Source organism: Oncorhynchus mykiss, chromosome 1 (assembly GCF_057628025.1).
Source record: "Oncorhynchus mykiss isolate SJ-2025 chromosome 1, ASM5762802v1, whole genome shotgun sequence".
Classification (NCBI taxonomy): Eukaryota; Metazoa; Chordata; class Actinopteri; order Salmoniformes; family Salmonidae; genus Oncorhynchus; species Oncorhynchus mykiss.
Window position 1 is genome coordinate 71,818,647 of NC_143022.1, and position 18,747 is coordinate 71,837,393.

General features: G+C 43.4%; 1 protein-coding gene across 1 annotated transcript in view; it reads right to left on the reverse strand.

Moving 5' to 3' along the window:
* The window catches only part of LOC149985630 (collagen alpha-1(XIII) chain-like), a 50,915-nt gene that overhangs the window by 28,547 nt on the left and 3,621 nt on the right, over positions 1-18,747 (reverse strand). The window contains exon 2 of the mRNA XM_090184562.1: positions 16,968-17,037. Within this exon, the coding sequence (XP_090040688.1) occupies positions 16,968-17,037 (70 nt within the window). The remainder of the gene's footprint in view (positions 1-16,967; positions 17,038-18,747) is intronic.

Consider the following 18,747-nt stretch of genomic DNA (forward strand, 5'->3'; position numbering starts at 1 on the left):
CTAACCTTAAGATTCTGCAGTTAATGCCTAAACTTAACCTTATAAACGTCTAAATTTGACGTTTGAGAAACATGGATAAATGTCTAGTTCTCATAACAGAACAGGATATAATAGATTAGCATAGCAGCCCTAAAAAGTTTTTACACCAAAAACACCTCATTTCTAATGGGATTATAGGATGGTTAGCTGAAGATGAATCGTCAAAATATTCTCATGCACTAAAACTCAACAGAGCCACTAGACATGATTTAAACAAAGAAAGGCTAATTGCTTGTGAACACCATCTGCTCTAATCTGCTCACAAAACAGTCATTCAAGTAGATCGAAATGAATAGGCTATTCCCATGAAACTGATGGAGATCAATCAGGTGATTGACATGCAGACGCAGTTTCAAGTGAAGAATTATCATTCACGATGGACATTGATGGTGGCCTATTTTAAAAGTAGGTATACCTAACTTGGTGTTTGAGGGTGTTAAAAATAGAACATGTTCTTGAGACAATATGTGTGGACATAGGCAGATGTTGCAATTGGAGGATGCATTTTATGCATATTCTATAACAGGGCCCTCCAACCCTGTTCCTGGATAGCTACCAGCCTGTAGGTTGGAGTGAAAGCCTACAGGATGGTAGCGCTCCAGGAACAGGGTTGGAGGGCCCTGTAAAGATAGGCTACATCTGTCGGTACAAACTTTGATTGAGGAAATGATCGTCGACATGTTTTTTTGCGCTCCCACATCAACAACAAAAAAATGCACTACACCACTAAGACAAACGGATGGATGGACGGATGGATACCCAGACCCCGCTAGGGATGGCCTTAACAGGTCCTCTGATGAGGAAATGAAATGTGAGGCCTGGATACACTTTTTGTCTCCAATAGTGCCTGAGCAGAATTCTGAGGTAACTGGTATCTCATGTAACAATGGAATCCCAGCAATGCAATAGCGTTTCTCAGTTGACCCTGTTAGTCAACCAGGGTCCCTGCTATGTGCTTGTGGTGGATCAACCAGTGTCCCTGTTAAACGCATAAAGCTCTTCCACATTTTTCTCCTCACCTCAGAGATTTGAGGCTCTAATGTATTTGCAAGACAAAAGGGGAGAAGTAGCTCATACGTGGGAGCAGGAGCATTCTTTGACCTGAGAGGAATCCAAAGCACTCTGGACTTACTTCCAAGTCAAAACAGCAACAAAGCTTCCATTGAAGGTGGAGAGATGATTGTTTCCTTAAGGAACCAAAATAATAGCTGGATGAGAAACGGATGTATTAAAACGGATTGAGATGAATTCCTTGGTCTTTTTTGTCTACGAACCTTCCGATATTTACCTTTTGAAGATAATTGAGTGTTGTGAATAAAACCAATGAACTTACAATCATTTATTTGAATTGAAGTTGTCGCACAAACCTGACCTCTCTACTGAGAGTACTCCAATAAGTGCACTTCAGTTGGATCCAGTATGACACCTCATAGGTGTAACTTAGAATGAAACCAACATTATTTTATTATGATTGCAGGAGAAATGTAAAATATGTTCTATTCCTTCCACTGATTCAGCAATAAGGAACTCCGAAAAGGCTAGAATGTCAAGAGCAAGGGTGACAGTCCTGCAGAGTAAATTAAATTTGAGAGAAATATGAAGACCTGACCTTTTCCTTCAATCTCCTTGACTCCAAAGAGGAAACGTTAATAGTGTGCCTCTCGGAAGTCCATGGATAGGCCAACTGATAGCTACCGTTCACCCAAAGCATTTTTCTGAATTTAGATAAATGTGAACACTTTACACAAAACAGCTCGAACACAGTAACAAGTTGTATCGACTTCACACGCAATTCAGATCACCAACAAAACAAAGCTACTTGACTGAATTCTGTAGTTATTTTTTGTACTTGTAGTTACTAACATCCATTAGGTACACGTACAAAAGCATCATAATTTGCAGACAACAGATCCACTGTTGTCCAGATCAGATTTGAGTTATTTTATTGACATATTATTTTCTTCAGACCAAGTGTTCTTATGAGGGGGATAAGACACCAACAGTAGATTAATGATGAGAGTTGTGTGAGTGAGTGAGTGAGTGAGTCAATGAGTGAGTGAGTGAGTAAACAGAACCACTATCTGATATCTGTCTGATTCAAACATTTTGTAATATACACTGCATACTGTAGACACGTAGATAGACATGATTCGAGGGAGAGAGAGTATGAGAATGTGATTGTACTCTGCCCTTCACAGGGCTCCAGTATACATTCCCAAAGGGTTGTGGGTCATTCTAGGCAACTGGGGGTGGGCAGAGGTCAAAGCGACCCGTAAGAGTTTCTTGGGCATGACATGGATCCCGCTCCCCTGGACTGGAGGCAGCCCTTTGTCTGTTTGTGATGCAACTTAACTCCTCCCTGTAGCAGGGCCCTGCAAGCTAGTTACTATGTAACTAGAGGACCACTGCTATGACTGTGATAGGCAGACCACTAAAACTCTCAGGAGAGACACTCTTTATTTCTCACTGGTATTCCTTTTTTTTGTTTTTTTTTTGTTGAATTTTTACCCCTTTTTCTCCCAAATTTCGTGGTGTCCAATTGTTGTAGTAGTACTATCTTGTCTCATCGCTACAACTCCCGTACGGGCTCGGGAGAGACGAAGGTTGAAAGTCATGGGTACACAACCGATACACAACCCAACCAGCCGTACTGCTTCTTAACACAGCGCGCCTCCAACCCGGAAGCCAACCGCACCAATGTGTCGGAGGAAACACCGTGCACCTGGCAACCTTGGTTAGCGCGCACTGCGCCCGGCCCGCCACAGGAGTCGCTGGTGCGCGATGAGACAAGGACATCCCTACCGACCAAGCCCTCCCTAACCACGCTAGGCCAATTGTGCATCGCCCCACGGACCTCCCGGTCGCGGGCGGTTACGACAGAGCCTGGGCGCGAACCCAGGGACTCTGATGGCACAGCTGGCGCTGCAGTACAGCGCCCTTAATCACTGCGCCACCCGGGAGGCTACACTGGTATTCCTGACACAATGTGTCACTGTGATTATATAGGTATAGTATACGAGAGATATGAGTCACCTTCTCTACCCCATTACTGGCCTCTACAAAGATTGGGACTGAGTTGTAGTAAGTGAGTCATACTCATTCAAGTCAAATCAGGTAACATTGACAATAGTTTCCCTAACTTGTCTAAGTTTACAGTCCTGCAATTAAAAGCAGAAGAAGAAGGCCACATTTTTACCAGGCAATATCACTTTTTAAAAAAGTCACCCATATAAAGTGGATGTGTGGGTTATGGTTTCATATCAGAAGGCAATTGAACATAAGGGGAAATAGCATAAGCCAAGCACCAAGGCTGCCAAAGCAGCAGCTACTCTTCCTGGGGTCCAGCAAAATGAAGACAGTCTATACAATTTTAAAAACATTACAATTCACAGATTTCACAACACACTGTGTGCCCTCAGGCCCCTACTCTACCACTACCACATATCTACAGTAGTAAATCCATGTGTATGTGTAGTGCGTATGTTATCGTGTGTGTGTGTGCGCGCGCGCATGTGTGTCTGTGCCAATGTTTGTGTTGTCATTGATTTGACCTTACTTTGAAACGCCTGAAATTTCAGAAACGTAAATAGCTCTCTCTGATGTGACCACCAATATCCATACTTTTAGCCATTTATATATTTCGAAAACCATTTGCCTGTATGCTTAAATGCAGCCCCAGGCACTGGAGTAAGTCAGTCAAAAGAAACATAATCCTAAAATTAGAGGGATCACTCCGATTCGGATGCCTTTAATATGCAGTCGATCATTCAAATCCTATTTTCAACACAGGGTATCAGTGTGTCACGCCACATTCATTGAAGAGCTACATTTCCACAGAGCTCCACAACTAACATAAGAGCAAGCTCCTCCCGAAAGCCTTATTCTTCGGGATAAGGAAATAAAGAACTCCCAGTGCTGCTAGCTCTCTGAGGCCCTCCTGTTCCATGGGCTGAAAAGTGGAGAGTACACAAAGTCTGTTCGTATTGACTGCATGGCGCAACTTAGCAACCATTACATCTCTTGTTTGTTTGAGGGGAAAGCAGTACAGACAACAGTGTACTTTTGGCCCAGAACTAGCATCATATCCTGTACATTATATCCAGTACTCCAGAAGTTGTGTTTCAACATTCCACAGGTTTTCCAGAACTCAAGGCACAGCACTTTTGGTTTGAGGTGAATGGGTAATGAACGATAGGCCTACGCATGTCAACAGAACCTAATACGGTAACAACCACTGAAATAAATTCACTGACACAGCCTTATCATCCTGTATATTATACTATCATCATTACCAAGACGTGTCAGACAAGAGAGTGTAAAACAGAAAGTCTTATGTGAAACTTCTCCAGGCCTCAGGAGAAGGGCAACATCCATCATAGTCAAAATGGTAAATAAACCACCCTCTTCCCCCTATTGGATGTTGATGTTTCAGCTGAAGGGATACTGGCAAACAGAGGTATTGGAGGATAGTTCTAGAGAGACTTTTCAGAGTGTGATGGGAAGCAGATGTCCCACTTCTTCAGCCCCATTAGACAAGAGGAAGACTCATCCACGCTCCTAATAGCCCTTATTAACCATCAACACTCAAGCGCTTTCATTTGGCCAATCTGCTGTCCGAGTTAAAGACGTCAATTCACGCGATCCATCTGCAGGAGGTGGCAGGAAGCCATTCTGAGCGGCGCCAGTGTACGGTGTCCCCTCTTGCCCAAACTTTCAACTCCCTAATTATGCCTGAACTCCTAAAGGTAATACATGACCTTTAGCAAATGAGCTACTGCAATTCCAACTACCGTTGCCCTCCGTAGCCGACGAGAGAAATAGGGAAATACAGTTTTCCCTAAATTTCAATGAAATATGTTGCTGTTGGCAGGCGTCCCAGCTCTGTTAACATAAGACCGTGCTCCCTGTGGTACTCTGGCTGTGGTCTGCTCTGATACCCACAGGATGTCTGGAGCGAGCAAAGGGGCCACTGTGAACGGTGCCAACATACAGAGCCCCTTAGGGCCTGGGGCCACACACTCACATTACACATGGTATCACGTTTTGGCCCATTATTGAATAAAGTATCTTCATAAAAATGAGGTAGGTATAATCAACCTCTCTGCACAGCCACAAGGGGCATATTTTGTTGTTATTGTTGAAAAATATATGTTGAAGTAGCTCATTGTTGAGGTGGTTAGTTGATATTTTCCATTCATGACACAGCAAATTCTCAGAAGCATTAAAACGGTCAAATGCAACAGGCAGCAAGAACTCTGTAAATCTAGATAAATGTGGATAATCTCCATCGTACAGGGAGAGTACAATTACTTGACAAATATGTCTCATTATGACTGAAAACGCAGTGTTGTTTTAACAACCAATAACTTTTCATTGATACTTACCACACCTAAAGGGTCCGGCCGTGACGCCAATTAGGACATGATTAGCTTTCCAAGACCGCAGCCTTTCTGTATTCTAAACTGTTCTCAGGCTCTATTATATTTCATGCATAACTCAAAATGATGAAGTTATGAAATTCTCTGCATATACAGATGATAGAAGAGATATGGTCCCCTAAAACTCCTTTCCGAGCAGAGCCTGACTTTAGAAGTACTGTATTGTCATATCGAATGTGGCTTCCATTTTATAGATTTTCTGTTGCTAGAATAGTTACATTGAAACAAGTTTGACACACAGGGACTAAAAATCGGTGGCAAATGTCTGAGGTTTGTGGTTGGGACCAATGTGTCAGCAGAAACTCAGATACACACACACACACACACACTGTAGTTTGAGTGACTCGTTCAGTGAGCCAAAAATATTTTATAAGTTCAGCTCAGACCAGTGCCAGCTATATTGCGATATTGGCATTCAAACATGGCTGAGATGTCTGCTTCAAAATCAATGGAAGTAATGTTGGAGCGTTTCTATCGGATATCTCTGCTTTGTTCAGACTGGAGTCCCATTGTATTGGGAGTTCTGCCTAACTTCTGTACCATCTGGAGAACTACTGAACCCGCTCCAAATCCCATAACTGAATTTGAAATTGAAGTGTAGATGTTTGTGTTGGTTGGTCTCCATCCAGAGAAAATGATCAAATTCTTTGCTCTTGCTAAGTTTGACATTTTTAGATCTTCACATGCATAAGCACATGAATGTTCATAGGCCAAACTTCTGTAATGTTCTCCGGAACACTGGAAAATAGCCCTGGTATTCCAGTATTCCTCTGAGAATGCAGGACAGGAGTTTGAAAATTGTATGGTCAAGGATAATTGAAACTGTGAGAGGGGAGATTTATTTAGGTATACTGCTAGGTCTTTTGCATATCTAATGGCACCTCCATTTCTTTGTTTATTTGTCAAAGTCAATGCAAAATATGCACGCTGCAGAGTTGGCTATCAAGCCCAGTTACATTTACAGTCTACAGCCCTTGGCACGTTCCAACAAAACAAACCATACAGAGATACATTCATGTAAAAAATTCCTTAATGAATGAATCATATTGGGTTTTCTACCCACAATTAAACTTCTCCATGCTAAGACGGTGCATTTCTGTTTTCCTAACCAACTAGAATTGTCCTGGAGGCTCAGTGTACTACATCTAATTTCATCTCTATGTGTTTCCTGTCATGTTTTTATTTGTAGCAGCACAATTGGTGCTTCATGGTGGCCAACCCGAGCTGAATGACCATGCATTTCTTAAAGCCTACTCACACAACATACAGACCGAAAGCCAATGTGAAATTGGATACATACAGTGTAGCCCTATATGTACATAGCACCAGTCCTAATTCAGAGTCTGATTCACTGGTATTTATATCAGCAAAACAATCTTCAGATATTGCAGAGAGCATACTCTCTCTATTTGCTCAACCGTTCCTCAAATTCAATACGGAAATAACTGGTAGGAAGGCAAAGAGCCATAAAGGCGTTTCCACCTGATTGGAGCATTGGGTTGGCTGTGAAAGTTCTACAAACAAGATACTAACAAGTTTAGGATGTGACTGTTCAGTTGGAGTTGGAGTAGTGGGAGGGGGATCGAGTGGCAGCAAGCTCTTTGGTCAGGACCAGACTTATGTAGAAACCAGATGGTCAGCTAGCTCTACTGTGCTCTGACTGCTCTCTGTCCACCTTTCTCCCTCATCTAGTCTCTGTCTGTAGCAGGCGACAGCCCTCCCCAAGTATGGCCACACACTGGCAGCTGCGCTGAAAACTAATCACAGGCGAAGAAAGTGGATCCGCCAACCCCTCTTCCTGTCAGCAGGGATATCAAGGTGAACTTGGGGACTCCTTAAATAACCAGCCCCACGACCTCTTCACCCCCACCCCAGCGCAAAGATTAGAGGAAACCTCTTGTTTGTAAGGGCAAACAGGGGTCTTGTTGAACTACATTATCATCTACAGGGAGAGTAAAAAAAATGTTTTTTAAAAGAGACTCTGGATTCACTGGCTTTACTGCACCGGGTTAATTTAGGTGCCATGTGTGTGCTCACTCCCAGCGTCTCGCTCTTTCGCCTTCTCTCTCTTCCTTTCTGCTGCTCTCTTTCTCACTTGCTCACTCTCGCTCTAAAACTCACTTGTTATGGCCATCACATGGTTGGAGAGGTACTTATCCAATAGAACTCAAAGTATTCTTAAATGGAACAGTGCAGTATCCCTCAGGGCAGTTGTCTTGGGCAGCTAATCTTGATAGTCTTTCATGGTTGAGGGTTGAGAAGGAATGTAAAACTTCTCTTCTTGTCTTTTTAAGAAACATTTTTGTGTTGAAAATGCCTAACCATTTGTATAATCTATTTGCATACACTTCAAACAGATATACATACCCCACCAGACGCGCCACTATGGGTTTCGTCACTGTACCCAAACCAAAAACAGACTTAATGAGTTGCGCAGTTATGTATAGAGCCATGTCATTGTGGAATGCACTGCCACCAGAGGTTACACAGGCAAAAAGCAAGTTTAAAAAAACATTAAAAACATATTGCATCTCTCTGCTGCTCTCTCTCTCTCTCCCGTTCTGCTGAACACTCTCTGCTGATCTCTCTCTCTTACACACACTCTCTGCTGCTCTCTCTCTCCCGTTCTGCTGAACACTCTCTGCTGATCTCGCCCTCTTACACACACTCTCTGCTGCTCTCCGTCTCCCGTTCTGCTGATCTCTCCCTCACACACACACACACAGGAGCTGCATTGGTCTGTCAGCGAGCGTGCTATAGGCATGCGCTGAGTGCCCAGCATGCCAGTTAGTCAATGAGCGCCACTACCCTGAAGAGAAACTGGCACTGGAGCAACACTGACAAGTGTTTGTACCTTGGGCAATAAAAAAGTCACAATGTTTGTACATAGCGTTATCTCCCCAAGTGGTCCTTCACCTCCTCTAAACAAGTCCAATTTAGATTCATGGACAAGCATGCTAATGTAGACTCAATAGGAATGGACTGTCTTTCCAGAACGCTGACACATTTTGATACACAGGATGTGCATTTAACATCTGCATTTAAAACTGTACTTTAAACATCTGAAAAATAACAACTAAAATAACAACAATATAAATACAAATAAACTATCTTAATATCATAAACAAAATAATAAAAGGAAATAAAGAATATGCATTATGCTAATGTATCACATGGGGGTAGTGTTGGAGAGAGCTCTGTCGGTGTCCTGGAGAGAGCTCTGTCGGTGTCATGGAGAGATTTCTGTCAGTGTCCTGGAGAGAGTTCTGTGTGTGTCGTGCAGTGCTGTACGTTTGTCTTCATGCCCGGCCTCAGGCCAGATAGGGGCTGTGTGAAGGACAGTGGGTGGCAGCGCCTGCCTGGCTGGCTCCCTCATTGCCCTGGACTCTGTGGGTGGCGTGGGTGGTGAATGGGTAGAGCAGGGGTCAGCTAAGCCAACCATGCCAGGCTGCCAGCCCTGTGGCAAGGGGTTCTGATTACACCCTCTTCTGTCTCTGGATATGGATTCCCCTCAGACCCCGGCCAGGTAAACTGTCAAAGCCCGCTTCCTCCCTCTCGGGATGCAGACTTTAAAGGCCTTTATCCTCTGCCGCCTTCCTGCTATCCCCCATTCCCCTTTTTCCCCTGGATTAATCCTCCCAGATGGATGGGACAAGAGCTTGCGCCCTGCTCTTTTCCAAAGCAATGTGGAGATGATAGATCCACTCTGGCCTGCCTGTCCCAGGATGTTGTCCAACCAGTGGCAGTGACATGCTCTTCCAAAGATAGAATCCCCCCCTTTACCCTTACATACACCCTCCCATCCCTCCTAGCTCAATGTTGGTCACTGTTGTGATTTCAAGCCACAAACCAGCTAAATCCAGGGAGTTAGCTTCTTTGGTGAAGCGGAAATGCAAATGACAAGGAGGGGTGTGCTCGCTGGCTCTCTTTTCTCTGTTTGCGGACGTTAGATCCAAGAAAGTGCCAACAATGTGTTGATTCAAGTCAGCTCTGGAGTCAACTCTTGGAACAAGGGCCTGGATCAATCTCCCTGTCACAGACATTTTCCTACACTTTGACAGATTATTAGTTACTTGTATTCATTCGGTACAAAATATGAATATATATATATACACAATATAGTTATAATGATTGAAATATTGATATATATGTATACATGAATGTTATTAATTTGCTACAAACGTGCACAAAGTCACCATATCGCCATGTGCAACTCCTCTGACGGCATAGACATCGATGTCAACACCGTTGACGGCAGAGCCGATAGATACTCACGCACACATTTTTACACCCATAAATAAGAGGGCTAACATACACACGCTGTATCGTCCGCGCATGAAACAACACAAATGCTTCACTCCCTTTGTCTCTCTGTTGATCTGACTGTGACATGAAACTCCCTGCTGTCCCTGTTACCAAGATCATCTCACATTAGCATTATGCTGATGAGCATTTCTCCTTGAATTACCTGTACATTTACATACATTTGAGAATGTTTTATTTTCATGAAATCATATTAATGCAACTGGGGGACTTCACTGTGATAATCAATTCACCACAGTTATGTGAAATAGTTCAGCTAACACATTTCCAAAAATCCAGAATAAACACCACAAACACATCCAAGCCATTACAAATAACAATTTGTGAATGTCCAGCCAACCAAAACAACAGTCTCCGAGCCGAAGGCTTTGTGAAATACGTTAATCCATGCTGCTAAGAATACGACTATTGCTCTATTTGGCGTTGGTCAATATGTGACCATTAACATGAGGTAATGAGAAGGTGACACATAGGTCTTACTGACCCCCTCGCCATGTTTCCCTATGGCAGCATGTGATGCTTATTAGACACTCAGGGATGTACAGTACACATCTCCGCATACCCAGACGATTCATGGGCACAATTCAGCCATTGGCCATGTCTGACTTTTTATATCCAGGAACTTGGTGTTAGACAACATTAGAGAGTCGTCAGTGTTATAACGGCAATGAGGAGTCGAGTCACAAATTGTTATAAAATAAAATCGTAATCATGATACTTAGCGTAAATGAAAAGTGAAATGTTTAAAGCATGCTAACTACCCAGCTCCGTTTAGCATGTCCCACGAGAGGATCTTTTTTTTTTCAACTTCTCACAAACATGTCAAGCCGTAATTAATGCCTCGTGTCCTTCGAGTGAAGTACTCACTCTGACCACAGTTCAAAAGATTCCACTCAACAGCACTCCGTACATACATCATTTACCACCTTTGCACCAAAGGGACAACTATGCATACTTTACAATGATAAGTTCCTTTCAGTCAAGTGAAGCTGACAACAAGGTCACAATCAATCAAATACAACATCTGTTGACGTTTGAGGGACAATTGGAGAGCTCTTCAGGACGAAAGCGTTCCTCTTCAGTCAACATAGCAACCACTACTTAAATAAACAAAAGAATTGGAGCCATGTGGACACTGTGTGCCACCCTGATTGACAGGGCCAGGATGGACACTGGGAGCACTGTATAGCCATATTTTCACTGTCTTCAGGAAGTATTCACACCCCTTGTTCCACAGTTTGTTGTGCTACAGCCTGAGTTTTAAATTGATTAAATTTCGATTTTTCTTATCACTGACCTACACACAATACCCCATAATGTCAAAGTAGAATCGTGTTTTCAGACATTTTTACAAGTTGATTTAAAAATGAAAAGCTGAAATATCTGTATTCAACCCCTTTATTGTGGTAAGCCTAAATAAGTTCAGGAGTAAAAATGTGCTTAACAAGTCACATAATAAGTTCCATGGACTCACTCTGTGTGCAATAATAGTGTATAACATGATTTTTGAACAACTACCTAATCTCTGTACCCCAGACATACAATTATATGTAAGGTCCCTCAGTTGAGCAGTGCATTTCAAACACCGATTTAACCACAAAGACCAGGGAGGTTTTCCAATGCCTCGCAAAGGGCACCTATTGGTAGCAGACATTGAATATCCCTTTGAGCATGGTGAAGTCATTAATTACACTTTGAATGGTGTATAAATATACCCAGACTACAAAGATACAGGCGTCCTTCCTAACTCAGTTGCCGGAGAGGAAGGAAACAACTCAAGGATTTCACCATAAGGCCAATGGACTTTAAAACAGTTACAGAGTTTAATGGCCGTGATAGGAGAAAACTGAGGATGGATAAACAACATTGTAGTTACTCCACAATACTAACCTAATTGGCAGAGTGAAAAGAAGGAAGCCTGTGTAACAGTATAACTTTAGACCGTCCCCTCGCCCATACCCAGGTGCGAACCAGGGACCCTCTGCACACATCAACAACAGTCACCCATGAAGCATCGTTACCCATCGCTCCACAAAACTACTACTTCAAGGTCTCAGAGCAAGTGACGTCACCGATTGAAACGCTATTTAGCGCGCACCACCGCTAACCGTTTCACATCCGTTACACTCACCCCCCTTTTGACCTCCTCCTTTTCCGCAGCAACCAGTGATACGGGTCAATAGCATCAATGTAACAGTATAACTTTATACCGTCCCCTCGCCCATACCCGGGCGCGAACCAGGGACCCTCTGCACACATCAACAACAGTCACCCACGAACCATGGTTACCCATCGCTCCACAAAAGCCACGGCCCTTGCAGAGCAAGGGGAACTACTACTTCAAGGTCTCAGAGCAAGTGACGTCACCGATTGAAAAGCTATTTAGCGCGCACCACCGCTAACTAAGCTAGCCGTTTCACATCCGTTACACCTGTACAAAATATCCCAAAACATGCATCCTGTTGCAACAAGGAATAAAAGCAATACTGCAAAAGATGTGGCAAAGCAATTAACTTTTTGTCCTGAATACAAAGTGTTATGTTTGGAGGAAAATCCAATACAACACATTACTGAGTACCACTCTATATTTTCAAGCACAGTGGTGGCTGCTTCATGTTGACAGAGCTTGAAGAACTTTGAAAAGAATAATGTGCAAATGTTGCACAATTCAGGTGTGGAAAGCTCTTAGAGACTTACCCAGAAATACTCACAGGTATAATCGCTGCCAAAGGGAATTCTACAAAGAATTGACTCAGGGGTGTGAATACTTAATGTGAATTAGATATTTCTGTATGTAATTTTCCATAAATTTATTTTTTGAATTCAGGCTGTAGCGCAACAAAATGTGGAATAATTTAAGGGTTATGAATACTTTCAGAAGGCACTGTACATACACATATCCCACAATGCATTGCTTCAGAATCCTGGTGGCAGGCTGCAAAGGGACAACAGCCACACTGTCCTGATGAACCGAACCGGGGTATCTGTCATTGTTAAAGGGCGACTGCACTTCCTGATTTGGCCTTGTTTTTCCTCAATGACCATTAAGAATTGCTAGCAGCCATTACTGAAGGCAAACAAGAGTGGTCTTGGAGGTGTGGTTTGATGTGGGTGTTTCTTGGGTGTGCCTTTGCCATTCAAGTTGAGGACTTCTCCCCTCCTGACTGACTCACCATCTCGAGATAGTCAGCTAATTCAGTTCCATGTGTAGGCTAAAACCTGCGCTGACCTTGTGTTTAGCCAAGCTGACAGCAGCTAGCTAGCATAGCTTGGTGATAGCTACAGCTGGCTATCCTATATCGCGTATATTTCTCTGTCAATTGCGTTATGGCAAGACAGCGAGAGTCAGTGTCTGGAATGCGTTTCATAAGACACGCGTTCTACAACGCATTGCTACTAAAGTAGCTTGCAACTTGTTTTCAACGTTTCGTCATGTAAATAAATACATGTTAGTGCGAAAACGATATAAACTACAGCGAGTGGAATGCCTGCGGTCCTCGGTCAGCTCAGCTGTCCTACAACACAATATGCTGGCTAGTTTTGTCTAGTCTCATCTCTCCTTATGTCCACTGTTAGGTCTTTCCCATAACTAATATCCCTATAGGAGTAGGCTACATGTGGACATTACACAAACATTGTCCAGCTTGACTGTAGATACATTAACAACAACAAAAATGTATGGATGTGTTCATGTTACAAAGACAAAACATTTTCTGATGAAAATATCATATTGATGTGCTTATAAAGACTGATTTCCTACACTTAACCTAACAAATCAAAATATGTTGTGTGTAGATTACAACTTCAGTTGTCTAACCAGAACTAGAATGGCATTTCCATCATTATGGTCTATTTTCCCAAATCTAAGGATTTGTCTGTGTAACACCCTGACACGCACAGCTCTCTGGGTGAGGTTCTGTCTTCAACTCTCCAGTAGGTGATGAAGTCCCTTCCATCTACGTAATGTATTACAGGTTATGGACTTCTGCACTCAGGTGGCAGGAGGGGTGGAGTGGTTGACACTTCATCCTGGATATGAAAGAATTTGCCTCACGGTTCCAGCAGAACTGCAATGACATTCAGTCTCATGGGATGGGTGGCCAAAAATAACTAAAAGCCAAACCCCCAATATGACCATATTGAGGCATATGTTACAGTGCTTGTAATATGCTACATTTTTAAATGTAACCTTTATTTAACTAGGAAAGTCAGTTAATAACAAATACTTATTTCCAATGACAGCCTAGAAACAGCGGGTTAACTGCAGAACGACAGATTCTTACCTTGTCAGCTCAGAGATTCGATCTAGCAACCTTTCGGTTACAGGCCCAACGCTCTAACCACTAGGCTACCTGCCGCCCCAAAGTTTAGTTCCCTGACCGGGAATCGAACCCGGGCCATGAGAGAGCCGAATCCTAACCACTAGACATGCCACTGCCTACTTCATTTGTTCATTTATTAAACAAGACAGCTCATGGTCCAGTGCCTTTATCACAGTCAACACACCTATAATTGAACTTTAATTAGCTTTATTTTGTTATAATTTTTGGGAGGGGCAGCCAAATCTCTGCAGGCCCACCCACCAACAAATGTCTGGCTATGCTACTGTTTGGAACTGTTGTCTTCATACACTGACAGCTTAGGTCAGCAAACCAAAAGTACATTTTCACATTAAGTATATTCAGGAATGGTTAGCCTAATGTACTTAGAAAACATACATATTATATTTTGAGAAAATGTTGAAACACTTCCAAAATAAAAATGGAAACAAGGCCTCAGATGTACATTTGACAGCAGTTTTTGAAATGAGTGACCAGAAACTGCCAAACAGTCTGCCCAGGCCATAAAACACAAGCCATCTGGGATGGCTCCAGTTAAAAGGCTCTCACACCTGAAAAGAAAGGGTTGCTCTCAGAAGCTCTGACAGCACGTCCACCTTAACTGGTTTTCACGGAACCTCCGAAGACACTTACCGGTCAGTTAAGACCCTGACATCCTATTGACAAGACCAATTAGCACTAATGTGTGTACGCTCTCACCTCCGCTGGTTCTCACAGGCCTGTTCCGCATAGGCCCACTCATTCACAAACACACACACACACTTTACTACTTAATGACTGACACCTGGGGGTTTGAGCAGAGAAACAGCAGGTGGGCTTAGTGACAGAAGAACCTTTACCAAATCAAGTGTTCCATCTGCTCCTGCCACACCCTCTACTGCTCATCCTGTGTCTCCTTGACCTGCTGCCACTCCCCCAGTACTCTCTCCCTCTCTCTGTGTGTGGGCGGTGAGAGGTGTGCTGGAGTCAGAGCAGATCCCCACCAGCTGCAACCTGTTCCATAATCAAGACCTCTACAAATACTCAGCTCTGCCACTTCCACACTGCCAGATCGTAATCTCTGCTCAGTCAGTCTACGATTCTATCTGTTTGTTACTATTTAGATCCTGTTATCCTGTTGCACCTGTTTTCCTTGCCTCACGCTGTTTTCCTCTCCGCTACAGTTCCGCCCGCTCTGACTCTGGTCCCTGTCTCCAGTTCCACGTATCATCATCCTGCTACTCTGTCCTGGATTCCCCACTCTACTGCTCCCTTGGATTCCCATCCGGACCTGCTTACCCTGTTCCAACCCCTCTTGTTCCAGCCTCAGCCTCTGCACCTGGTTCCCTGCAACCCACCCAAGCTTCCCCTGACAGGCACTCCATCTTCCCCCTGTGTTTCAATAAATACCTTGGTTACTTCATCCCAGTTTCCTCTTCTGAGTGTACTCTTGCGTTCCCCTGTTCCACTCCGCGTAACAACAAGTTTTCCTTGTCAGACACGATGCTTCATGTTTGCTAACAATCCCAATTAAGATGTTCCAGAATGTTTGGTACTAATGGAATATATGCCGTAGGTGCACAACTCTCTGTGGCATAGGTTTCCAAAGGAAGAAATGTGAATGCTTTTTCTTGACAGTCATTGCTGTTCCGTTCAGTCCACCCATACTATAACTACAGGGTTAGTTGTGTAGCGGATGTGGCTAGTTATCAGTGGGCTGCCGTGCCCTGTCGTGCAGCCAAGGAATGCCCTCGTCACACCAGCTTGCATCATGACCCAACGGGACACAAAATGCCTACGCCGCCAACCACTGCCAACTGTGCCCAAAATACACCTACACCTGTCGTCATAATGAAGCTAGCCTGAGGGCACGTGCAAAAGGATAGCAAGATTTGGCATGTACAGTATCAAGTGTACACATAGTATATACCAGTAAAACCTGTTGGATCCTTGCATCTGTCGCCCCTCCTAAAACTCAGACAATGAATCCTGCATTGTGCGGCAGTGCCATAGCTGCTGCATCAATAAAATCCTCCCTTACTTGCTTTGATCTTGTCTGTCTTTTCACCCTCCAACCTTGCTGTGACGTTTTTAGTGTTTGCATGGTTTGCTTCATATCTCTAATGGCTGTCAGTTACACACGTTCAACAACAGAAGCATGCACAAACATGCACACAAGGTATCAGTATCCAACATCAATCAGCAGTGAATCATAAAAGTGTCCTTACGCGCACAGCGTGCTATTAGGCAACTGAGATAACCTCATTTAAACTCCTTCTCTCATCGTCCACGTATGGTATGAGTATTGTACCCTGTTCCCATTGACAACCTAAGTGCAGTGAATGACCACCATCAAATATATAACACTAATAAAGAAAATTGTTGAATGAAATGTTGCTACAGCAATACCATTATACAAAAAAAATACATGCTATTAGAGATGTTTAAAGATCCTTGTGTGGTAGCCTGAACCCAGATCTGTTTGTGCTTTTGCCTACTCCATTGTCATTGTCTACAATTCCATAAGAAGTTGGTAAGAGAGCAGAAGCAGACTGGCACCAGGCCACACAGATCTCACCATCCCTACTCAACCCTCCAGCCTACAGCAGCGGTTTGCCAAATGTAAACGCCCCTTCCACGCTTACATATTCAGGGTAGTGACCCATTTAAGCAGTGCAAACTGAGCTCGCCCAGAGGGGTGAAACCAAAGCGGGATTTGAACAGCACAGATTAGTCGCGGTGGATAAAACCCTTGATTACGCCTGAGCACAGCTGTAGAGGTGTGCTCGAATCAGTCAAGTGTGAGGGATCGGAGATGAGAGTTGGCGGGACAGAGGCTTAGGCTTACCTGGTGGACAGACGCAGCTATGGGGTGCTTCTCTGGCCTCTCGGGTTTTGGGAAGTCGAGCCGCCAATTTCTGCACGCGGGGAAAAAAACGGAAGAGAATGTTAGTCTGTGGATGGTGATGAATCACAGTTCAAAAGCACATCAACCTAATTATCAAATGACAAAGACCCCTCTCATCTTTAATCAAGGTATCAAAGTTTGACAATTGACCTCATTAGATAAACAAACACAGTTTGCTTTTCAACCCTAATCTAACACAGAACTTCCAGTACTGTCCCACTGCATAGCAGTCAGGGACATTCATAGTACTTACTATCAGAGGCATGCCACGTGTGCTGTTTAGAGGCCTCAAACAGGTGCTGGAGTTGACATGTTATAGTTATGAGTGTTCTGTAATTCTAAGCATTGGGTACAGTAAATGTACTGTGTATGTTACCTCAATGTTCCTATCCGGCCTCTAACCAAGATACTGCACTAGAGACTCTGGAATGGAGCAAACTGGCCATGGAAAAGGGAATCCATTCTTGGTATCAACTTAAAATTTATGAATGTGTTATAGCTCTTCCGTACATATCACTGACTCAGGTCAGCATGGGAATACGCGGTTACGGTCATGTCAAGCCAGCCAGACATACTCCTAAAATGTGGCTGGCTGGCTGGCTGGCTCCAGATAGCATAGGGTTGGAAGTAAAGCGCTCCGTCATTCAAAACTCTCATGCGAAATCCATCTCAAACTGGCTTTTGACATATTTCTCTAAACCGACTTTAAATGAATCATGAATGGGTCCAGGAATGTATTTCGTTGATACTGGCAAGCCTTTCTCTCAGACTCAGCTGGAGATCTCTTTAAAAAAAGACCAGCCACAATGAGAGATACATGTTCTCCAGGCATTTTCTCTACTGATCTCTGAAATGCCAAGTTAAACTTTAAATAAACGAAATACCAACACTTCTAAAGAATTCTCCCACCTGGATAATGGAAAGAAAATAAGACAATACGTAGTGCTGATGGTCCTGAATCTCATCTGTCACGTGACACTAAAAGCTTCCGAAACCACATCAAAGGTCACAGTTGACAACCACAGCCACTTTAAATCTCAATGAATAGTGAAGTCTGCTGGGACAAGAAAAATATGTGATTACAGGACTTCAAACGACCAATATTAACCAAATTTACAGGCATATCTTTATTTAGATTAAGAATGAATAGGGTGGTCTCTTTACTAGCAGACTGACTTGACGGTGATAACAGGCATCATGATGTGGATAGACGGATGGTGAGGTGTTATGGTGCAGACATGGCAGCTGAGGCTCTCGCTCCTTTTGGGTTAAGGGGAGAGAGAAAGGGAGGGTAAAGAGGAAGGTACATTCTCCGCCTCTCTGCCTCCCCACTTTAATGGTAACCCGACGCCAGAGTTTTTGATCTGGTTTTAATATTCTATTTTAAAAAGGATGACAAAACATTTTACAATCCCAAAGTCAGATTAATATTAAGACCCTCTGACTTTGCTGCCCAGGGGCCCTGCTATGGAGGCACTATACTGAGCGCTGTCCTCCTGTCCTGTGGCTACATCTCTGTTACTGGAATGAGGGACTTTGGGGCGTATTCTCCATAGCTCTGCTGTGAAACCTATACCCCACTTGACTCTCACTGATTTCTCTAACAGACGTGCCATTAACACATTGGTATCATCAGTCACATGGTCTTAAATCATTTAACACCAGGACATAAAGTACATTACTGATCATTTTGTTCTAATCAACAATCTTTGCGTTGTTT